This window comes from Tamandua tetradactyla, chromosome 8 (assembly GCF_023851605.1).
Source record: "Tamandua tetradactyla isolate mTamTet1 chromosome 8, mTamTet1.pri, whole genome shotgun sequence".
NCBI lineage: Eukaryota > Metazoa > Chordata > Mammalia > Pilosa > Myrmecophagidae > Tamandua > Tamandua tetradactyla.
The window spans coordinates 55,633,187-55,649,670 of NC_135334.1; the positions used below are offsets into that span (position 1 = coordinate 55,633,187).

At 38.5% G+C, this 16,484-nt stretch overlaps 1 protein-coding gene and 1 long non-coding RNA gene across 4 annotated transcripts in view; one reads left to right on the forward strand and one right to left on the reverse strand.

The window, feature by feature from the left end:
• GRM5 (glutamate metabotropic receptor 5) overlaps positions 1-16,484 on the forward strand; it is a 543,390-nt gene that overhangs the window by 481,651 nt on the left and 45,255 nt on the right. For all 3 annotated transcript variants that reach the window (XM_077113320.1, XM_077113321.1, XM_077113322.1), the window contains exon 7: positions 6,625-7,564. In XM_077113320.1, coding sequence (XP_076969435.1) covers positions 6,625-7,564 — 940 coding nt within the window. The remainder of the gene's footprint in view (positions 1-6,624; positions 7,565-16,484) is intronic.
• The window catches only part of LOC143644390 (uncharacterized), a 205,198-nt gene that overhangs the window by 145,962 nt on the left and 42,752 nt on the right, over positions 1-16,484 (reverse strand). The gene's annotated exons all lie outside the window — the stretch shown is intronic.

The window sequence follows — 16,484 nt, forward strand, 5'->3', positions numbered from 1 at the left end:
GAGCACTGTCAATCATCAGTCAATGCCCTGTGCCCTGGAAGGATCTATTCATCACATATCTAAGGGTAGCCTCACAACAGTCCCATATCAACTTTATATAGCTCAAATGGCCTAACCAGCAGCTGAAGAAATGTACATTCCCATTTGTCTTAGTATTGCTAGGCTTCAATCACATGTATCACAAATACCACAAACTGGTTTTGGCTTAAATAACAGAAATTTATTGGTTCATGATTTCAGAGACTAGAACACTCGCTTCCTCCTGAGGCCATTAGAATTCCATATAACCCGCAGTCATTGGGTTCCTTGGCTATCTGACCACAAGGCACTGCCCTCATCTTTCTCCTCTGTGTCCTGTTGACACCCAGCTTCTGATTTCACCCCGTGGCTTTCTCCCTCAGTGTATGGATTTCTTCTGCTTATAAAGGACTCCAACAACCTGGATTAAGGCCTAACTTCCTTCAGTTGACTGGACTACAATCCAATTTTTGAATATATTATAACCAAAATAATATCTTCAAAATATCAAACTTACAGTGGGTTCATACTCACAGGAGTGGGAATCAAGACCAAGAATATGTCTAATTTAGTGTGCATAATTCAATTCCACATACCATTCTCAGAGATTCTCAGAGATTCTCAACATCATCTTCCTTTCCTCCAAAAGGACATAGGAAGGATAGTTCATGCCCAACCTTTTAGCTTCTTACAGAACACCAGGCATTTGATCCCAGGACTTTTGAATCCTGATTCTCTCTTCCTGTTCCTCAACCTTGGAACAGGGTTTAAAAATGAAACAATCAAAGAACTATTAGCTACAAGAATACTGATCCTGTAAGATAACACCCGAACAGTAAGCTTGAGCCCAAGCTACTGCTGAGCAGACTTCATTTTCAACAAATGACTGGACCATCCACTCTCTCATTAGATGTATGAGACGCACATTGGGAGAGTTTTAGCGTAAGGGGAATAATAAGAGTTTTAGCAACTCACTCTCCTTTTGAAAATACAACTATTACATCTTCTATGTTTGTTAATGCAAGTGATGAAAAGATGGATTACACCAGCTAATCAGAGGGTTATGTTTCAAGCATAAAAGGGAAGGAAAGAGAAGTGAGGAGCTAGCCAAACAGAGGGGAATCAGAAAACAGGCCACAATTTGCTAAGCTATGGCTCATCTGCATTTTTAGTTAGGATTATAGTGTTGTGCATCTTCTGTGGACCAGAAGAAGTCTAATATACTTGTTAGGAGGAAACTTCACTGACATGACCAAGATTATTTAATCTAAAATATAATAAAAAAGTGCTATATTGATTAAACCTATACTGCAACCACAAAAGGTATTCACCATCAATTTTTGGTTAACCTCTACAAACACTTCCAGTAACTTCCTGTTACATTGTGAATGAAACAGGCATAAGAAAGAAAACCATAAAAGTATAAAATACCCCATAATTCCCAAAAGAAAATAAGAGACCTAGGAAGAATAACTAGATGCTCAAATTTTTATTAAATCAGTGCTCATGGATGAACGTTGTGGGAATTTGAATTTATATAATACTAAGGTTAGCATTACCTCAAGTATCTGAGATTTGTAGACCATATCCTAATATAGGAGACAGCATTTGAAAATACCATCCCCTGTTCAAAAGGAACAAAAACGTATACATGATATACCACCAGGAGAGCTGTCTGTGGACCTGAAACTTGAGGCTCTGTTGACACTAGTTGGGAAAGGATGAAAAAGAGAAAAACTTGTCATATTGTTAGAGAAGACTCCAATAGGTTAGCCAATTAAACATTTCCTTAGGCTTCTGAAGTACTGCCTACTAGTTGATCAATCTTATGTCTTCCTTGAAATAACCTCTTCCTCTTCCACCAATCTTAATGTTGGTGTTCCTCAGACTTCTAGGCTTGGTTTTTGTCTACATGTGTGAATTCCCTGATCAATTGCATTTATTTCCATCTTTCAAATTACCACCTATAAACAGATGATTCCTAAAGTTATAACTCTGAGATGTCTAAATCACAGATATTTCAAACACATTCAAATTGGAACTGGAGATCATTTCCAAATAACATGACCCTTCTCTCTCTACAGCCCTCAGCATTGACATACACTCATTTAGAAGCCTGTATCTTTGATTCTTCTATCTCTCTACCTCGTTATTCCAACCTTAGTGCTGCTCATTTAGTTTTTCATCACAATGATTTTAGTTATTGCCCTTTTCATTCCTTGGCTGTCCTCTTTTGATAGCTTCCTGACTGGTTTCTTTGCCTCCATTCTCCACCTGCCATCCCCACCTCCTGCCCTTCCACTTCATTTTACCACACCTCTCCCTCCACCCTCTACCCCCGGCCCCCGCATAGCTAATCTTGGCTTCGAGACCATGTAGTTCACGGAAATACTTACAGTTAGACAACTTCTTGGAGTTATTATAAAAACATTCACACAGTATATGCATTTGGCAAGAAAATCTCTACCGTAGGGTTGCCAAATAGGGACCAAGGATCAGTTGCACAGAGTTACTGAAATTAGCTTATTCAAAACAAGATCCCTTTGCCCAACCCAAATGTATTGGCCTAAAATCTCCCGAGTCCAGGCCCTTGAAGTGTCTTTTGTTGGCTCCCAAAGTAAACATGATGCAAATCCATTTTTGGAAACTCTAAGATTTTGTCTAATAGCAAAATACAGTAATCATAATACTCTAATAAGAATCCAATTTGCTATTCCAATGGATGAAAAGGTGTTTTGTGCAAAGGCAGTATCCTTAAACTAAACACAAAGTCTGTTGAGTGGTTTACACACTGAATGGAAAACCACTCATTTGGATGTATAAATTCTGCTAAGTTTGTGAAAATAATCACAACACATTAAAGCTCTATCTTTGCACATTTTTTTCAAATACATATATCTAATGGGGTTTCTTTAGCTTCACACATGTTATTAATAGGTTGCATATGTGGAATTCATAAATATATCTGAAATAGAAAATAGTGGTGAGTGTTACTGTATGCAAAACATTTAAAAATGCTAATTACATTTATATAAGACAACTAAGATTTAACCACACAGCAGGAAAATTAAAAGAAGAAGCTAAAATGAAAGCCATTAAAGTATATAATATATATATGTATATATGTATAGACTTATTAAGAATTAATAACTACTTCTCTTTTAGCTAATGAAAGTATCCTTGCTTCATATACTACATAACATGTTTCTTAAATTAGTAATTACTATGGACATTAAGAGCTCGTGACCTATCAAAGGAAATAGCCCTCTATAGAATTAACTACAGTGAATAATAAATTTCACTGTCATATGGGTGCTATAAATAAAGGGTTTTGGAACAATAAAGATAAGAATGATTCATTCTTCCTGTTGTAGGATAGTGGTTACAAGGAACAAATTTGTATAAATGAATTTAAACCCTATGGTATACTAAAGTCTCAGAGGTTGATTTCCAAAACCCAAGCAGCATATACGACCACTGATGCCTGAATATATGAGTATAGGTATATTCCTCAGCAGTGAGATCTCTCTTTGTTTATAATTCATGAAATTATGTAAAATAACTTTTTTTACTCAGTCTGGACATTGCAAACAAACTTATTTTTAAGTTAAAAGCACTTCATTCCAATATTAAAAGCATAGGTTTTAGAATAAATTACATTTTCCTAGAGATACAATTTTGTAAAGTGAACTGAGAAGCCAAGGCTAACTCACAAATCCTATTAAACCCACACTGAATTTAACTGTAATATTAGTGGTACTATGTAAAGTCCAAAAGCAAAAGACTGACAGTGAACAAAGAAGAGGAAGAAGAAAGAATGCTTCCTTTCCTTTCTATAAGGAAGTTATTCTTAGACATATTTGAAAAACCCACACCTTTCTTTGCTACCATTACTTATTGTTATTTCTCCTGCCTCCCAGTAATTCTCAATATTCAAAGGCACTTAATACATGATTATGAAATATGGTAAATAGACCTTATTCTACATATCAGCTAGTATTTGGTTTGAATGCATATAAGAGAAAAAATAATAGCTTAAACAAGGTAGATGTGGACGAATATAGTTATAATATATAGCTAATTGGTGGTTCCAGGGTTTTCAGGAACTTGGGCTCAATCTATTTCTTTCCTCCAAAACCCAGAGCATATCTCTGTCCTTAAGGTAACCTAACAGTCCAAGATCATTGCTGGAGTTCCAGCTAACACTTATATTCCAAGAAGCAAAAGGAAAAAGGAGGGAAGGGCAAAAAGCAGACACTTCAAGCTAAGTCACTTACTTTTAGGGAGTCTTTTGCTTACATCGTATTGGCTAAAACCTAGTAATATGGAACACCTGACTGCAAAGGTGGCTCAATTTTAGCTGCGTCTTTTATCACTGTGAATGAAAATGCAGATCTGTTGCTAAGTATGAAGGGACAAATAGATATTTGCAGGGAATTCATAATCTCTACCACATCCTTCAAATGTCCAGTGCTCCAGATTGCCTACCTCCTTTCCAACTCATTCAATGAAGCTATCTCAATTCTATTCTAGAGCAAAACAATTGAACTGATAGGAAAGATTCTTAGAGCAGTGGTTCTTGATGTTGACTGCACATTGAAATCAATTGGCAAGCCCTTAAAAAATCTTCATACTCAAGCCAACTATATAAAAAACTCTGGTTGTGAGATCCAGACCACAATATTTCTTTTCCATACTTTAAGTAATTACAGTGTGCAGCAAGTTTGAGAACATCTGCCCTAAAGAAGCTTAAAAAGAACACAGGTACCCAAATGATGCTGTATTTCATCCCTTTTTTCTGCCAATAGTCAAGAGGAATTTAAAAAAAAAATTGCAAGTCATGTGCAGAGAATAATTTTGGGGAGTGATGGCCCCTCCCATAAAGACCACATGTTTACCTTTGGGTTCAGTTTTTCTAAAAAATCTACCTCCCCTTTTGTCAACAACATCCTCTCTTCTATAACATCAGAATGACAAGATTCTCTGAAAATCCCAACTTTTCTTTACAGTATATTCCAGGATAGCACAGGTGGATTTAATGCTTGCCATCCTTAATATGTTACTTCTTGCATACCTCACATCCATTCCAACACCCTAAAATGCCCCTAAATAATTCTCATATGTGTCCACTCCTTTTCATTTCACTGCTTGCACTCTAGGGCAACCTAGCATTGTCTCAATTTCTCTTCTGAAATTTTTCCCTAATTGGTTTCTCTACATTCAGTTTTGCTTTCATCTTATCCAATTTCCACACAGCAGCCAAAGGAATGTTTAAACACACATACACACACACACACACACACACACACACACACACAGATTTGACCATGTTATTCCTCTAGTTCACATAGATCCCTTCCAATAATTTCACAATTGATCGAAGCTTAACACTGAATCTGCAAGTTCCCACCTCCCAGCCTCATCTTAAAACACTCGCTCATCAGCCTACTGTATAGTGTCCTTTTTTAAATCCTCCAATGTTCCTAACTCTTTCCTTAGCGTTAGCTTCTGTTTGCCAAATCCACCATACCTGCAACTTCAACCAAAAGACCCTTTCACCATTTACTAATTCCCGCTTAAGGAGGCCTTTCCTGCTCCTATAGGTTGGGTCAAGATCTGCCCCCAATTTTTTAATGCTCCTCATCACAGTTATAAGTAATTGTTAAAAAATTTCCCTTCCATCCCCTCTTCCCAGATTATTCTTTATGAAGGCAGAGAACACATTTGTATTAGTTTGCTGAAGCTGCTGGAATGCAACATACCAGAAATGGAACAGCTTTTATAAAGTTAATTGATTACCTTACACGTTTACACTTCTAAGGCCATAAATATGTCCAAATTAAGGCATCCAGAGAAAGATATCTTGGCTCAAGAAAGGCTGATTTAGGAAGGTGTGTGGCTAGCTTCTGCTGGTTCTTGTACCCAGCTTGTTGCTTCCAGCTTCTGATGCCAGCAATTTCCTCTCTAAACACATGTGGGCCTTCACTTAGTCCCTTCGGGACACAACACTGGGTTCTGGTTTGCTTAGCATCTCATGAGAAGGCACATGGCAACATTTGCTGGGCTCTGCCCATGTCTAAGCATCTGCTCTCTCTGTCAACACTTCAAGCATCTCCAAACATCCGTGTCTCTGTCAGTTCTGAAGCAACTGTTCTCCAAGTGTCTGCATCTAAAGTTTTCCAAAATGTTTCCCCTTTTAAAGGACTCCAGTAAACTAATCAAAACCCACCCTAAATGGGTGGAGTCACATCTCCTATAATCAAAAGTTCACACCCACAATTGGGTATGGCACATCTCCATGGAAATAACCAATTAAAGTTTCCCACCCTAAAAATAGGTCTGGCCCCACAAGACTGGATCAGAATTAGAACATGACTTTTTTGGGGTACATAATAGTTTCAAACCAATACAACATTCTTCATTATTTTGTTTTCAGAACCTAGAATAACTATTATCACAAAGTATGTATTTGATAAATATGAATAAATATATGACTGGATGAGCGGTATAGGATGCTAAGATTAGAAAGTAAGATGGGTGACAAACTGAAATGTTCAGAAGCAATAAACTTTCTCCTTTTTTCAATATATGTCTGTGTCTTTACAGGTTGTGATTTGATCCCAGTGCAGTATCTTCGCTGGGGTGACCCTGAGCCCATTGCGGCTGTGGTGTTTGCCTGCCTCGGCCTGCTGGCTACCCTGTTTGTGACTGCAGTCTTCATCATTTACCGGGATACACCAGTAGTGAAGTCCTCTAGCAGGGAACTCTGCTACATTATCCTTGCTGGCATCTGCCTGGGCTACCTATGTACCTTCTGCCTCATTGCAAAGCCCAAACAGATTTATTGCTACCTTCAGAGAATTGGCATTGGTCTCTCCCCAGCCATGAGCTACTCAGCCCTAGTAACCAAGACCAACCGTATTGCTAGGATCCTGGCTGGCAGCAAGAAGAAGATCTGTACCAAAAAGCCCAGATTCATGAGTGCCTGTGCCCAGCTAGTGATTGCTTTCATTCTCATATGCATCCAGTTGGGCATTATTGTCGCCCTCTTTATAATGGAGCCTCCTGATATAATGCATGACTACCCAAGCATTCGGGAAGTCTACCTGATTTGTAACACCACCAATCTAGGAGTTGTCACTCCTCTCGGATACAACGGATTGTTGATTTTAAGCTGTACCTTCTATGCGTTCAAGACCAGAAATGTCCCAGCTAACTTCAACGAGGCCAAGTATATTGCCTTCACAATGTACACCACCTGCATTATATGGCTGGCCTTTGTGCCGATCTACTTTGGCAGCAACTACAAAATCATCACCATGTGTTTCTCAGTCAGCCTCAGCGCCACCGTGGCACTAGGTTGCATGTTTGTGCCGAAGGTGTACATCATCCTGGCCAAACCGGAAAGGAATGTGCGCAGCGCCTTCACCACGTCCACCGTGGTGCGCATGCACGTGGGGGACGGCAAGTCCTCCTCGGCAGCCAGCAGATCCAGCAGTCTCGTCAACCTGTGGAAGAGGAGGGGCTCCTCTGGGGAAACCCTAAGGTAACAGTTGTGGCAGCCTTGTGGGGCTCCGGTCCCTATAGCTGAAAAGATGGCATTTACTTTCTGGGTCTTTTAAATAGGAATGATCTGGATGGTTTTTGTAGGGTTCATTGGATGTGGCCAAGGTACTTAGGTCAAGGTTAGAAGTATGGCAGTCTAGCTCTCTGATAAAGCAGCTGTTATAACAAAAGGGGAGTGAGGTCAGGACCACAGGGTGAGCAAGTGAAATTGCTGAGTCAAGGCAAGGGCCCAGAGGCCCAGTGGAAACGAAGATACATTGTGAACTAGATCCTAATTTACCATAAAAGAGTAGAGCTACTAAATTAATAGGGAGCTACTGAAGAGGGTGCTATGAAGTTTACACATCTGACTGCATTTGCATGTGCCCGAACCTTTTTCAAGCACAAAAGTGCTATTGACTGCTTGCCCCATAGAAACAGAGGAGGGTAGAATTTAAGTTTTAATTCTTAATAAATGAGCTGAATTCTTTGGGCAATGTTTAAATAACTGAAAGTGTCAAGCAAGTGGCTTTGCATTTAATCTTCCTAACCAACCAGCCAGTTTGCCACTTCTCTGTTGCTCAGAGTCCCATCTGACCCCTAAGTTCAGTATCACAGGGAGCAGTTATTGAACAAATCTTATCTGAAAAGAATCTAGTGCCAGACAGCCAATGATTTTTCTTCATGTAAGGGATTTCCTTAGATGATAAATGTTCCTAAAACACTTAAAAAGACAATGTGGTTATCTTATCATTGAGTTGGGAAAAAAAATCCTGAGTTATTAAAAAAGGCTGCGGGGTGATGTGACAGTGGCTCAGTGGCAGAGTTCTTGCCTGCCATGCCAGAGACCCAGGTTCAATTCCCAATGCCTGCTCATGCAAAAAAAAAAAAAAAAAGTTATTTTTAAAAAAGGCTACATAGATTATTGAGCTGGAAAGAAGGATCTTCGCTATTCAAGAAATGTGTATCAAAAGATCTAGTCAGGATATCAAATCTATGGAGATTTGGCAGTTTATCTAACAAGTAGATAAATAAATGGGAGAGAATAATCTTTCTAAATCTTTCAAATATCTAAATACTATTGCCTGAATTATTCACCCATACCTTACTTGGCCTGCATGAGAAGTCCTGCTTTTCTAGCAGTCCTACTTCTTCAAAGCACAAGTTATGGTGATGGTAAAGAAAGTGTGCCTGCTGAGATTTGAAAAGGACTCACAGGACACTTGGAGTTGTCCACAGATCCCAATTTATTTGCATTATTAATGTGTGCCTTTGCCTTTTTCATTTATACTCTACCCATGCATTGAATATGCATTGAATACCTTGTCCAAGGTATTCAACTGAACTGTAAATTTTTGGCCAAAACACTATGCTTTTTCACTTCTATAAATCTTGGCAATGTTGTGGTCTGTCTCCTCTGCTGGCATATTTTCCAAATGTCTTCTTGATTGCTGTCTGAAACATTATTTTTCTAAAACTTCTGCAAGATCAGCCTTTCATTTTGGCTAGAATATTGATGTTTCAAAATTTTATTTTGTCAACCAAACACTTTCTTGGAACAAAATTTTCAAGGGAAGCATGACATAAAAAAGAGGCTGATGGAGAAAGAATTGTAGGTCTGTGCCTAAGTACCCAAACACTCATTAGGGCAGGCTTCTCAGAGAGCATGGAGCAATGGTGAAAAGCACTGGCTTTGTAGTCAGATTCTCCTGAGTTTGAATCTTAGCACTGCCATTTCCTCTTGCCGGGCTTTATTTGCTTCATTTGTCAAATCAGGATCACACTACCTACCTCATAAGATTGTAAAGAGTGGAACAAATAAATTATGCAAAGGACAGGCATATAATAGATACCTCACCCAAGTGAGCAGAATGTAGTGCTAGAAGTACTAAGATTAGATATTGGCAGCATTGCTTGCTGGTTGGGTAACATCAGGCCAGTTGTTTATCCTCTCTGTTCCTTGGTTTCCCTGTCTAATACATAGAGACAATGTAATGGTATACATTACATTGTATACCAATGTATACAAAATGTATACATTTGTATGAGTAGAGTGAACAAAATCACTCTACTCATAGAGTGAGTGTGAGGATTAAATAAATTAATATATGCAAAGTCTCTGCCACATGGGAAGTAGTTCTTAAGTGTTTGCTATTATTATTAACTAAATGAACAGATTTCAGCCCTCTTCCACTCTCAAAATTTTCTGTGCCATGTATGCAACCAAAACATACTTCTATCCCAGTGGCCCTACTAACTTTCATAAGCCTATAGTAATCTATATTACAACTACCCCCTGCACTTTTTCTATTCACTGGCCTCATGCTTTGCTATAATTCTAATGTTCCTCTAGTAAAAGTATCATGATTTTCAACTATTTCATTTCTACAATAGTAGACTAAAGGACAAGAAAAAAAAACAAAATTTACTGATAGTGTCAATAGGAACAGAGATTCTGAGAATTGTGTGGCAGTATTTTAACTTGTTTTCCCCATAAGACCATGTCATTTTTGATGATTGGATTTTGTGATCAGTATATTTGGCTAGAATATCAAAGAAGGTAAGAAGGAATCTTTGGCAATTGTTGGGTGTTCTTTATACAGGCCTAGCAAATCTTGATCTGCCTTTGTCATTTAGCTGAGATAGGCTGCAATCTGATTATATAGAGATTTCTTTTTTGGCATAAACTTAGATACTCAGTCTGAAACCTGCTTTCAATAGAGAGAAGAAGAAAGTGCAGAGTAAACTATAATTTCCTTCCATCACATACATTATAACCCCCCTTTTAAGCCATACTACAAAGAGAAAAATTAGATCCAAACTTAATTTCCTTTCCTCTCTGTCACTCCATAAACCCCTAAATTGTGCCTTTCTTCTTTGTGTTCCAAAATCAAGATTTTCAGAGCACTAATTGAGTATTTATCACACAAGAGTATGTTTTACGTACATATGCATGGATTTAACTCCCCTTTTTGTTTGTAATTTTTGGTAGAGCAGAGTATAGGGCATGCTGTCACATCACACTCAAAGAATGGAAAGGACTGAAATCTGTTGCTTTTAATCTTTTCTTATTGTATTCTAAATTAGTGCATTAATTATGCCTCTCAGGGTGAATTTTTGATTATGTCAATGAGCACTTCTTTGGGGACCTAGAAGAGTCAGGGTGTAGTAAGTTTCTGGATGCAGTATTTGGAAAGAAGCATCTTCCATGCTGGGCTCAGCCTGGTTCTGCTGTCTTACATCTGGTATAGGGAAAAGCAAGCTGCTGTGTACCTGACCTGGGCCTAGGCCCTATTTCTGCATGAGGTCAATGCATGTCCCTTCCTCATCTCATGGAAGACAGCAAGGAATATTCATTTTAAAGAGGATACTGTCTGGATACTTTTTAGTAAAGAAATTAACAATAGCTCATAATGTTATAGTAGTGATGTTTCCAAAAGATAGTATATATTCTTGGAGAAGTATGTACAGAGAGAAAGTAGATGAAAATACAGTGTGCTTGTATTACTGGCTTTGCAGCCACACGTGAAGCCAAATCCAGTTGTGTAACCTTGAACAAGATATGTATATCTGTCTTCTCAAATGTAAAAATGGTAGATAATCATTCCTGTTGTGAGGAGTAAATGAGATACAATATAATAAATGCTTAACACCAGCACATGGAAAGCATTCAATAAATGGAAGATAAACCTTTTAGAATTGGGTTCAGATGCAGGTAACAGAAATCCTGATTTCTAGATGCTTATTTGTGCTTCATTTTTTCATGTTACAAGAAGTATGGAGGAAGACTACTACAGGTGTTGCTCAGAGGCTCAGTAATGAAAGAGCCAACACCTCTGCCATTCTTGGATTTTTACTAATGGTGGCAAGTTAGTTGTCACAGGTTCATGCATTGCATCCTTTTGTTAGGGAAAACAAAAGCCTTCTCAGAATCCCAGCAGAATTGCCCTTATATCTCATTGGCCAAAGCTGTCTCACATGGCTACTACTAACTGCAAGATAGTATTGGAAAGTGTGCATTTAGCTTTTCCAGTCTCTGTAATGGTGACCGAAAGGGAAAAGAGGGTGTCAAATGTTTATTGGGTAAACCAATGAATACTGTCTGCCACAGAAGATTGTAGTACCTACTATAATAGCATTATGGGTAATAGAAGAAATGAGAGGAGAAGAGAGGAGGGAGTAAGGAAGAAGAGGTGAAGGAGACATACAAAGTAAAAAATTGAAAACCAATTGGAAATCAGGGTATCCCCCATCATCTCTTACCCACCTACTACATTCTACTACCTTATTGAATGTTCCATACTTATTATTAATTATTATTATCATTATAACATCTCTTATTCTCACAAAACTTTACCCATGGGAGCAATCATCATTCCCATTTTTCGGGTGATGAATTCAAAGTCCAACATGATTAGAAGATTTGCCCATGATTTCATGCCTAGTAAGTGATGGGGAAGTTTTTAACTCAGTCTTTAGCATGTTGTCTCTAAAATTGAGCATTCCCCATAATGTAATCTTTAAAAAAGTAGTCCAGGGCAGACCATGGTGGCTCAGCAGGCAGAGTTCTCGCCTGCCATGTCAGAGACCCGGGTTCAATTCCCGATGCCTGCCCACGCAAAAAAAAAAAAAAGTAGTCCACAAGTTGCTCTATACAAAAGAGGTTATTTAGTCAAAAAACTTTGGAAAATTCTGCCCACTCTATTCCTTTAATGGAGATAAACACTGAAAAGTCTTGCAGTGTAGAAAACTTTTAATTTCTTAATTCTTTCCCTAAAACTTCCCAAACTTATGGAACACAGAACCATTTAAGACTCTTCACACTCTGAAGAAGTGATATTCCAACAGGTACACTTTGGAAAGCACCATCCTAGCCAGAAGAGAAGACATGTTTCTGGTTCCTGAAGAGTAGTTCATGTCTTTAATGAGAAGGGGGCCTAATGGCGTGAATTTCCACCACTAGCCATAGAGAAAACATCTCTTTGATTTTCACCAGCAGTTTTCTAGATGTTGAAGAGGTTCACCCTAGAGTACAAAGAAGAAAAGTTCCCAGAGTCAGTCATTCAATTCACTGAAATTGAAAAGGGAGATTTTTATTTAAAAGGGAATGAGTCACTATAGATTTTTTTTTAGAGAAACATGCTATTTATGCCATCAATGTATAGAGGTCCCTGTGATTAACATTTTGGTTCTAGACACTAATTTCCAGCACAACGTGGTACAGCATCAAATCATTGTCAAGCAGATAATGCCAGGCTTCCGTTTAAGGCCTTCACTTCAGCTGCAAATTGACAAGTGAACACAAAACTAGTTCTGACCTAAATAAAGCGTTGAATCCAATAAGTTTAAAGTTTTAGTTATACAATATTCAGAATTTGCAGTGATATGGGGCCAAGATTCTAAATGGCAATGAGCCTTTCAAGGCTAAATTAACGATGAAGATCAATAACTCTAAATCATAATTTTCTTCAGTAGGTAACCACCCACCTTCCCCAGGGATTCTAGTCAGGTGGCCAAAACATGAGAGTTGTCTCTACCTTAACTTTAGAATTTTAAAAACTATCATTTGCCACTTTTGCTTTAATTAGCTAATTAACTCTGTTTTAATTAACATTGTCATGAGGGCCCACTTAGGCTGTCTGCTAAAGCAACTAGCCCTTCCACCTCCTCTGCCAAAGTTGTAATTTGCCAGAAAAATTGGTTGTCTTGTGTGAATTCCAAAATACCCTGACTATTATCAGAGTGTTGATGATTTCCAATTGCTTACATCTCATTAAGAGGTTATTAGTCTGGATGAAGTGATGGCTATGTTCTTTCTTCTTCTTTAAAATCCTCTGCCTCTTCCTTCTACCTCTCCAAATACTATTCATTCTCCAATGTCCACATTCCTCAGTGAAATCTATCAGATCAAAACATCTCACTGACAGTCCAACATCTGGACTAGAGGAGCATTTATTTCCGTAGCATACATTGAGCATACATTCCTCATTCATTCACATTGACTGAGAACTGAGCATTGCCAGGCACCATGGCAGGCCCTGGGGATTAAATTATTGTGTACATATGCAATATTTTCACAACTGGACTATTCAATGGTGTCTTAAATGTATGTTTATCTCCCTCAGTGCCTAGCATAGTGCTTGCCATGTGGCAGTGCTTACTATCTGCTCTAGATTGATGGGATTGATTAAGAATTTGTGTAGGTTGTAGTTCCCAGCACTCACAATGCTTTCCCACTTGAAAATATTCTTCACTATGTTGACTTGATTGTCCAGATTTTATCTGCTGGTGTTCTGTCCTAAAATTAAATATGATATACCTTTCCTTAAAATAAAATGAAAATAAATTAGTGATTTTTCCATTGAATACCAGCCCTACCCCAAGCACTGTCCTAGATACTAGGGATTCAGATATAAGTAAAATAGAGTTTCAAGGAGCTCTCAGTCTCCTGAGGGAGAAACAAGTTCAATAAAGTGATACTGTGCCTTGATAGAAGTCTATAGGGGAACAGAGGGTCTCAGATAGAAGAAGCACATTCTACCTGTGGGGATCTTTAAAAGCCTCCCAGAGGAACCAATTCAAACAAGAGTGACTATCTAAACATCTTAATCCTTGTTTAGAACCCATAGGAGTTCTCCACTGGCTAGGATAGGATAAAGCCAAAGTTTCTTCACATGGCAAGAAAGGCCCCTTGGTGATCTGACTCCTTCTCGCCTGGCCAGGCTCACCAGTAGCCACAACCTACACTGGAGTACTTGCAGTTCCTTACTTTTTGGCTTCTAGTGTGGCAGCCACTTCTCTAGGAAATACAAGCACTGCACACAGTCATCTTAGATATCACTTTGGCTGGAAAGCCATCCTGACCTTCTGAGAATCTTTGGTGCCCACTCCTCGTGATCCATGTGACCTGTGTGCCTCCGCTACTCGAGCATTTTTCCTCCTGTATTGTAATTACCAGCTTAATTATAAAACTCTTTCCCAAACATCCACACTATACCAGGAATTTCTTAAAGACAGAGACTATGTCTTATTCATTTTCTGTTTTATTGGCATCTGCCCAGTGCCAGACACACAGTCAGCACTTGTTAAATGAGTGAATGAATGGATGAGGGAATGATGATGTTTGAGCTTCAAGAGTGTTTGCAGTGAATAAAGAAGGGTTGAAGTCAAGGGAAAATTTTATCTATTGAGGGCTTTTTATGGGGCAGACAATGCTCTAAACCCTTTAAGTTTATTAATTTTTTTAATCCTTAAAGCAATCTTTGGGGTAGGAATTACTTTTTTCTCCATTTTACAGATGAGGAAGCCGAGACTAATTTACTCGCTCAAGCCCAATAAAAGAAGTAAGTAGAAGAGGCATGACTAGAATAAAGAGAGGCTGGTTAAGTGACCAGCCACGTAAATATTAAATTATGTTTCCTGTTCCAGTCCTAACACACTGTATCCTGAACTGAGAAAAAGTTGCAACTGGATGTATGAGTGTCACTCTCCCCAAGGACTTTTCCTGAAAACTCCTCCCTGAATCTTTATTGCACTATGCTTTGTTGACCCAATCGTACCCTTAACTGAGCCTGATTTGTTTTTTGTTTTTTTTTCCGTCTGTATGAATAAAGTGCATATGAGCCACAGAGATAAAATTCTAACTTTAAAGACTATCTGGAGTCTTCTATTTAGTAAAGATTTTCAAATATCTATGTAGATTTGGGGAGAATAAAATCTGCTTCTTTATTACTATTAATTATACTTCATATTTACCATTTTATTGTAACTTTAGGAAATGTTGTAGGAATTATGAGAATTTACACTACTTCTAGTATACTACTGATTTCTTTTTGCATGTCTAATCTCATGTGAAATCTCATGAAATGTGCAAGGACACTGGTGTTTTCCACCTTGGTTCACTCCAGTTTAATTTAGTCTGTAATTTTAGAGTAACCACTATATAACAGGCACATCGCTGAGTTCTGGGAGAATAAAGAAAAATAAGACGCAGACTCTGCCTTTTAGGGAAGTTCACAGAGTACTAGGGGGTACCAACCCATACAAAAACCATTAATTAGTTTTCATGGTGTATGAAGTGATAGGAGAGAGAGAGATGCCTGCCATGCTGGAGACCCAGGTTCAATTCCCAGTGCCTGCCCATGCAAAAAAAAAGAAAAGTAATAATAATAAAATAATTTTTTTAAAAAAGAGGGAGAGAGAGAGGCACAGGAAAGTCAGAGGTCACTAAAGAGGGCACTGTGCCCAATATAAAGGCTCTGAGACGACACCTGGGTTGAATTACAAAGGATGATTAAGTGAGCCAGGTGAAAACAGGGGCTATGCTGTTCAAGGAAACATGAACAATGGCCCAGGGGTGTGAAACCACATGACAGGTTCAGGGAGGTACAGTGTGTAAAATGCATGTCAGCTTGTGACAAGAAATGAGAAATGAGGCTGGAGAGCCAATAGAGGATAGAGAAAGGAGGAGCCTTCATCGTGTCCTTAAAGCTTAGCCTTGAGGGGCTCTTAGCCATTTCCTTTCAGTAGCCTCTCCTCCCAGTTTAACACCCATTTGAGATAGCCAATGCCCTCATAATCGTAGCTACCTCCCCACAACTTCAACTTGGTACCTCCCCATTTGTCCTCTATCCCTTTTCCTCTCTGCTGGAGGACAAAATTAAATAGTGCTCTTTTATGACAATGATTATTAATGGCTTATTTCATTATGAAATAAACACTCTATAAAAAAAACACTTACTCAGCAATATTGCAAGTACTAGGCTAAGTACTTTTACATATATTATCTTATTGCGTCTTCACAAAAATATTTTATTATAGAAAATACTTTCACCTATCCCTAGAGGAGACAAAAAAATAGGGCAGTGCGATGGTGGCTCAGTGGCAGAGTTCTCACCTGCCATGCCAAAGACCTGGGTTCG